We start from the raw sequence: 7868 nt of genomic DNA on the forward strand, positions 1-7868 counted from the left end.
ATTACTTAACTACCAGCTATCCTCCATTTTGTTTGTTGTCCACAGTATCCCTTTGAAGACTCTAAAATCAGCATCCTTCTATATCCTGTCCAAACTCAGTATATACTTTCTCCATATGAATATATGGACCATAACTTTTTTTCAGGATCAAACATTTCATCTTCTTTGTATTTCCCTTGTTGTTTAGTAGATAGTTTTAATATCTAAATCAGAGACTGCCTTGTTCATTTAGTTAAGCTTATTGTGTTCCTGGGGATCGGAAACAACTGATGAAATCAATTAATAGATAGCAGGTTTTTTGAATAAGTACATGAGCCATCCGTCCATGAGATGAAGATTTTCTTGGAACAAATTCATTACTTTCAATGTAATAAAAAGCATGACCATATTTATGAATTGTAGAGATCTGAAATACTTCCAAGAACAACAAACAAAAGGAAAATAGTTTTCTGTTAGCTTGTGTAACTGTTGTCATGGTAACTGAACAAACAAAACCTTAACCTAATATGTAAGTTAAGATTGCCAGCATGCCACATTAAGGCTATTCATTAATTCTTGAAAAGGTATTTAAGCAAACAAGTTTTTTACCAGAAAGATCCTATAATACACAGTTGTCAATTCATCTAGAAGACAGAAATGGCTAATTAAAAAAAAATGAAGAGTTTTATTGATTACTATATTTTTTTCAGACAATGGTAACTATTCAACAAGACCTGACACAGCTGATTTAGAAATTCAGAGAATTCAGGGAGGACAAAGAATTAGCCCAGCTCCTTCATTAGCATTGACAGAGGGGGATTATGGAGAAGCGGATAAATCAGGAAAAAGATCTACATTACAAGGGTAGGTGTTCAACGATCTACATTACAAGGGTAGGTGTTCAAAGATTTACATTACAAGGGTAGGTGTTCAGCGATCTACATTACAAGGGTAGGTGTTCAAAGATCTACATTACAAGGGTAGGTGTTCAAAGATCTACATTACAAGGGTAGGTGTTCAACAATCTACATTACAAGGGCAGATGTTCAAAGATCTACATTATAAGGGTAGGTGTTCCAAGAGGAATTAGGGTCTCATGAAATATGTGGGGATCCATTGTTCAAGGGCCAAGTATTCAAAAGGGTTATAGAAATATTAAAAAAAATATTGATTTACCATAAAATGAACTAGGAAGTTGGTGGTGAGGGTCTGACTGGACGGTGGTGAAGGATTGGAGGGTCTGAATCTGGATTGTGGTGAAGCATTGGAGAGTCTGAATCTGAACAATGGTGAAGGATTGGAGGGTCTGAATCTGGTCTATGGGGAAGGGTCAACAATGTTACTCTGACCAACATATGCTGAAGATAACCATAAAAAAAGAAAAGATGCCTCACACATTTTGTCTTACACACATTTTGCCTGATTCTTAGACTAAGTGGTACTTAAATATGTATTTTACATTGTTATTTCCCATATTTAGGTTCGTGAGAATTTCTGAATTGTTTATTTCAGTGTGGTACGAGGAGTAGGAGAAATAGATATAGACAAGCCTCCACCCCCACCCAAACATGACCTGTTAGATGATGGCAGTCCATATTTATTGTTAGATATTAGAATCAAAGATGATTATGATCAATGTCATATCATATCAGGTCAGTTACTATAGATTTTATACTCAAAATGTGTTGATATTAAGTTACATATACAAATGTAACAGATCGTCTAAGTATAGCTGAAATATTGCTGCTCGGACGTTAAACCCCAACAAACAAACAAACAAAACAAACAAATGTAACAGACTTAATTTTCCGTCAAGTTGAAAATTTCGCATGTTTGAATTGAGCATTATAAATCTAGTACCATCTCATTTTTATCTATGCAAATATGATTTATTAAACGATAGGTAGTAAGCAATAGTTTTGATTTTCTTTTTCAAATAAACTATTAAGTCACTGTATTGAAATAGCATATCTCTTTTGAAGGTCACTATGGGGATAGAATGTAGTTAAACTAGGCCTTTGTACTCTATATTGTCATTTTTATAAGATTTCTTTGATTTTCAGCGAGAAGTTACCCAACAGCCTACTTGTCTAGAGCAACAAATTTTGAAACCAAAGAAATGTTAGCTTTTGTATCCTTTTTATGTCATTTCCATAAAATAATCTTTAGTCCATTTGAACTTAGTTCCACAACTTTGTACTTAATTTCTGATATAACTCTTTATTTTTAACATTCTTAGCATTTAGTAGTTTTCCAATGAATATTTTAAAGTTTCCTTAACTTTCCAAAGAAAAATGTTCCAGGAAAAATAATTTTAATTTATGATGAAGATGAAAGAATGGCTCCAAATGCTGCTACAACTCTAGTCCAGAGAGGTTATGACAACTTATTTATGTTGTCAGGGGGTAAGTCACTTCAAATGTGTGTCTGTTAACTTAACATTATAATGTATCATTGGACTTTGTTGTAAGTTCTCAATAGTTATTCCCCTTACATTATGTGTGTGTAGTACAAAGACAAATCTTACATACTGGATTTTCATTCAAACTCCGAAATGCTGGGTTTTCATTCAGATTCCAACATGATTTTAGATTTATTAACACTGTTTGGATATATATTACAACTTAAACTGTTGAGCCTACATAAAATTAATATGTTACCTCCTAACATTCAAATGCTAAATCACATGGTTGAACATTTTTATATATTTTTTTACTTATACTTTTATCGGAAGGCGTCTGTAATAGAATTGGACTAATTAAGTGAATAAAGGAATTACAGGTTTAAATAATAAGGAATTAATTTTGTAAAACAAAACATCTGCAAGTTCTCTATGGGTTTCTATGATATCCCTGAATTGTTTTTAATGTATCTTTCACTCTAGAGTTATTCTGCTAATAATATCCTAGTAATATGTGTTTAAATCAAACTTTTATTTGAAAGACATTACCGAAAAAATATTTAATGCAATGCCCTAAAAAGTTTCAATAAATATTTTTATACGTCTTTTTATCTGATAAGTAGAAGAGATCTATGTTTAACCCAGAAGGCCATTTGTTGTAGGTATGAGGGTAGCATACAAGGCTTTCCCTGAGGGTTTGTTTACTGGTACACCAAATCAAAATGTGACAGAAGCTGCTAAACCACCGAAGGAAGTTATTCATGCAACACAGAAAGAATTTGATGTACACGATGTAGATAGACTTAACATGTACTTAGATAGTGCTTTGTCTGATAGGAGCACTGGAAGTAAGTAGAAAGTGTGATGGGAGATAACGATACCTTGCTGGTTTCATTTTTTCATGCTAAGCTTGCTCTTTTCATTTATTGAATAAATTACAGAAGCAATTTTAAATTTGTTTCAGTGAAGAGATTTTCTTCAACAAAATGATTGAAAAGAAGGGAGATTACTGATGACAAAATTTAAGATATATCTTATTGGTTACTTTACAGGGCATAATTCTCGGATGTTAGAAAGTATATCTGTTTTGTTTTACAAAATTTTTGTGCAGTATGAAATGATGTGTAGTTTATATTCAGACTTTTATTTGAGTATTAGTCAGTGCTCCATGAATTAAGTCATCTGCTGTGTGTATTTCTAACTAAAACATTAGAAGTGCTGTTTGATCATTCTTCCATACGAAACATCATCATAAGTCTCAGCTGTGAGGCAAGTGAATTAGAATTTGGTGTATTATGATTTTTTTCTATTATACATTGTACATACACTGACAGTGCAATGTAGTTGACTTTTGTAAGGAATTAAGTTTTTTTTCCAAAGAGTAGTACGTATAGTTGAGTCATTGAATGACTAAAAATCAATTTATATTTTAGGTAAAAGCAGTAAGTGTAATACAAGTGTACCTGATAATCAGGAATTTAATTTGATGAATTATGTCAGAGATTAACCTAACAATTGGTGTATTTAACTGAGTCAGTAGTGACTTCATAGTGATTAATCTTTGTCAAAATTAATACTAATCTGCTTTGATATGATTTATTTGGGTCAAAGGTCAAATAGCATTAATATTATTGCATGGATTTGTTTAGAAAGAACTTGGTTTTAAAGAGAATAAAGCCTTATATATTTGAATAAATCTTTTTGTGTTTGATATTAAGCATATGTGCTAAACATTTATATGTATGTTCTTCAAACAACTTTAAAAAAAACCCTGTTTAATTGCATGTTCTTAATATTTTCAAATTATTTTCATTCAAACCCATAACACTTTTTTTCCTCTTGAATTTTTAAAGGGTGTTAAAATTTCCACAGCCATAAAAATAATTTATTTGTTAATTTTTTGTTTATTTTCCACTCTAAAAGTTTTATAAGAAGAATGTTTTTTAGGTTTTGGAATTTTAAATGTTTTCTTTCATGTTATATTGTGTATGTTGTAACTGGAGTTGCACATACTTGTTAAAACATTTGCTTGTAATCTTAAAAGAAAATTGCAAAGAATGTATTAGATATTTTTATGGGAAATTAAAAAAGGTTCTAAGCTTAATCTCAAACTTTTTGTAAAATTATAATTTCAGGTCGTCTTTCAAATGCCAGCACTGTAGCCAGTAATAGCAGAATGGGTAAAACATCTTCAGTGGGTACAGCCAGGAGTTATATGTCAGGAGCAGTATCATCGCATAGACCACCGTTTAAATAACCAGGGTGAATGTACTGGCTGTGAATGGATGTGTAGGTAGTTTTACATGCTTTCTTGTAGAAATGTCAGCAAGCACTTGATTACTATGCATTTACAAAGATGCTTTTGCTCAATTTGTTTCTGTCTTTTTAATTCTTTAAAAGAAAGTAAGTTCTTGCATAAGAAATGGGGAAAATGTCAATTTTAAAGACATAAATGTGAATGTTGTGTATTTTTCTATTGCAATGTATATCTCTTTAATGAAAAGATGAACAACTTAACTTGAACCTGATAATTATAATTATTATATAGATAGCAGTGTTTAATGAATGTTCCTAGTATAATAAATTTCAATAATTCATTCTGTGAAATAAATTCTGTAATTTCACTCTTGGACTTTCTCCCGCCAAGATGTCACATCTTTGATATCAATCCGCCAATCACAGAATTTAAAATTCATGTTGGAAATATTAATAAACAAGTTCTGCACACTCCTTAAATATAGGCGTTCTTCGGCACTTGTGATAATGTTTTGGTTATTCACTATTTCCAATTAATTATCATATTATGGATGGTTATTTGGTCTGATTGAAACTTGATGTGTAAAAAATTTAGCCATTTAATGAAAACCAAAACACCTTTTGTGCATTTCAGGTTGTATGAGGAGAGATTAGAATCCCAAGTGTTCACAGATAACTGCAGTATTGATATTTTTACTCAGTGTTTGACTGGGTTTCCCCCTTTTGTACACTCTGTGTGGTTTCATCATTGATTATCATACCAGTTTTGATACTTCTGATTTTTGTTGTGGAAAAAATGCTCAAAACCTTAAATGTCTAGGATTTATTGTCTAAAAAAAGATGAACAAAACTGTGAACAAATTTGTTTTCTGCTGTTTAGTATTGATGGGATATGGGAGTGTGACAGGATGCTGTGTCTGATGTCAGTGTCTTCAAAGCAATATATTACTCATGTGGTTACATCCATGGAAGAATAAAGTATAATACTGCAGTCTGTAGGGTTGAAGGTCTCGTTAAACTTATTCCGTCCATACATAGTGCTCTATTGAAATAGTGTATGTTTTCACTTGTGAACCTTATAATGGTCACTTATATCTTACTAATGAAAATGAATGAATTACAAGAATTTTTTATTGATTATGTACCCTTGTTGATAAACACATTCTTTGGTAATTTTTTAAAGTATTTAGTTAAGAACAAATTGATTAATGGCATACAGTTTAAGCTTAAAGTTTTGTTTTGATTTCGGGTACTTTTAATAACTGAAATTGTAAATGTTAGAACTTTCTGTACCGGTAAATTATTAGAAATAGATTTTGAACAACTTGTAGTACTTTTTGATTTAATACATTTTATGTAAATGTTGGTGAATGTTGAACAGGTACTGGTATATTATTTTCTTAATTACAAATTTTTTATCATACAAATTATGTGAATCCAATGATTTACACAATTTATTTTGACAAACTGTTTATGAATATTTCTTCATCATGTGCTGCCATTGTGATGACATAGCATGTTTTTGTCTTTATTTTCATTTTATAAGTTTCCTACAGTATTTGAAATGCTTTCCAAGAAATAAGCTATGCTAAAAAGATTTAATTATGATCTCAGTCATTTAAAATCATTTTACATTTTCATTCCTGATATTTGGGTTGAACTAAGAAATGTAATTTAACTGGACCAGTCAGAAAGGTGAAAATGCTCAATTATTAAGAGCCTAACTCCACCTTGTCCACAAATACTGAAAAATGGTAGTAGAAAACCTTTCATTAATCTCTGTAAGTTTTGAATTAAAAATTATTTTAAATTAATGTAAATTGCTTGTAAATTATAAAAGATAAATTTCCCGTAAATAATGTAATTTGTCATTTCAGAACATTGTTTCTTCTTTAAATTCTATGTAAAGATTTTGCCGTTTGAATGATTGTGACACTGCAAATTTTCCTGCTATGGTTTTCATTGTTCTATAAACTATATATTTGTATGAACTGTTATGTATTTATTTGTAAATATCATAGTATGTACACATGATAAACTGCAGATATTTATCTATATGGTGTTATATATACATGGTTCCTTAATTGCATTAAGGAGAATAATAACCAGGACTGATATCAAATATCACCAGGTCAAAATGAACAAATGGAATGCAACATCGATAAAAACAAGAGGTCTTTTTAGCTCGCCTGGCCAAAGGCATTAACAATTTTTCAAAACTTCTCCTCTGACACTACTCGACCAATTGAAACCAAACTTGGTATGAATGTTCCTTGGGTAATCCTGCATAGCACAGATTTGGGGTTTTTGATTCTTAGAAAAACGTGACCGCCATTACTAAAAATATAACATAGGTCAGACAGTAGTTTTTCGCATATATCTCTTAAATCGTAAGGTTAAGCCAATTTCTGACCAAGTGAAAGTGTTCAGCATGATGAGATCTATCTGTGGTCTAATTTTTGTTATAATCTGTTAAGCCATGTTAGAGTTAAAGCCCTTTTGACGTTTCTTTGCTATTTTTTATGTTATTTCTTTCCAAATCTTATTCTCTGACACTACTTGACTGATTGGAACCAAACTTGGTAAGAATGTTCTTCGGGGTATCCTGCATAGAACTGGTGTGGGCATTTTTTATGTTTCAAAAAAAAAAACACGGCTGCCGTTACTCAAAATAGAACATTGGGGTCAGACAGTAGTTTTTTTGCATATTATATCTCCAAAACCGTTAGGTTTAGCCAAATTCTTTCAATTGCTGAAGTAATCAGACGACTCCTTGTAAGAGTTATTGCCCTTGAAAGGTGAAAAATTTCTGTTTTTTTTTTTTTTTTTTTTTACAGTTTTTAGCCAATATCTTGAAAACTATGATAGATACAAAGAAACCTTCAGTTGCTGAAATGATTCTTATAATAAGTCCTACTGAAGTCTTGGGAGCCATTCGTATATATCCCCGACTGTGGCTTCGTTTTGTAAAAAAATTGAGCCAAAGGTAGTAACCTTCCCACCGACAGACTGGTCTACTGTTCGAATGGAGCAATGGACAACAGTAGACTTCAGATTCAAATATTGGTCTCATTGTTGCTGTGGTAAGTATTTGGTTACTTTTGAAAAAAATTATTTCAAACCTTTATATAAAACTGGTATTTTTGTATTTTAGCTTCTTACTGAATTGTAAATAGTTTGTTTCAAAGAAAAATATTTACTGTTCTTCCTTTACCCAGTGAGACCGCCAACC

The 7868-nt window shown here is 31.3% G+C and overlaps 1 protein-coding gene across 3 annotated transcripts in view; it reads left to right on the plus strand.

Annotated features, from left to right (window-relative positions):
• LOC148627142 (centrosomal protein of 41 kDa B-like) overlaps positions 1-6691 on the plus strand; it is a 28433-nt gene extending 21742 nt beyond the window's left edge. For all 3 annotated transcript variants that reach the window (XM_088568383.1, XM_088568391.1, XM_088568400.1), the window contains 7 exons: positions 690-843; positions 1492-1631; positions 2043-2110; positions 2270-2384; positions 3043-3228; positions 4516-4669; positions 5271-6691. In XM_088568383.1, coding sequence (XP_088424509.1) covers positions 690-843; positions 1492-1631; positions 2043-2110; positions 2270-2384; positions 3043-3228; positions 4516-4637 — 785 coding nt within the window. In that variant the 3' untranslated portion in view covers positions 4638-4669; positions 5271-6691. The remainder of the gene's footprint in view (positions 1-689; positions 844-1491; positions 1632-2042; positions 2111-2269; positions 2385-3042; positions 3229-4515; positions 4670-5270) is intronic.
• Positions 6692-7868: the final 1177 nt, after the last annotated feature.

The sequence above is a fragment of the Perna viridis genome, chromosome 1 (assembly GCF_037379345.1).
Source record: "Perna viridis isolate PV_CMFRI_1.1 ecotype Kerala chromosome 1, ASM3737934v1, whole genome shotgun sequence".
Classification (NCBI taxonomy): domain Eukaryota; kingdom Metazoa; phylum Mollusca; class Bivalvia; order Mytilida; family Mytilidae; genus Perna; species Perna viridis.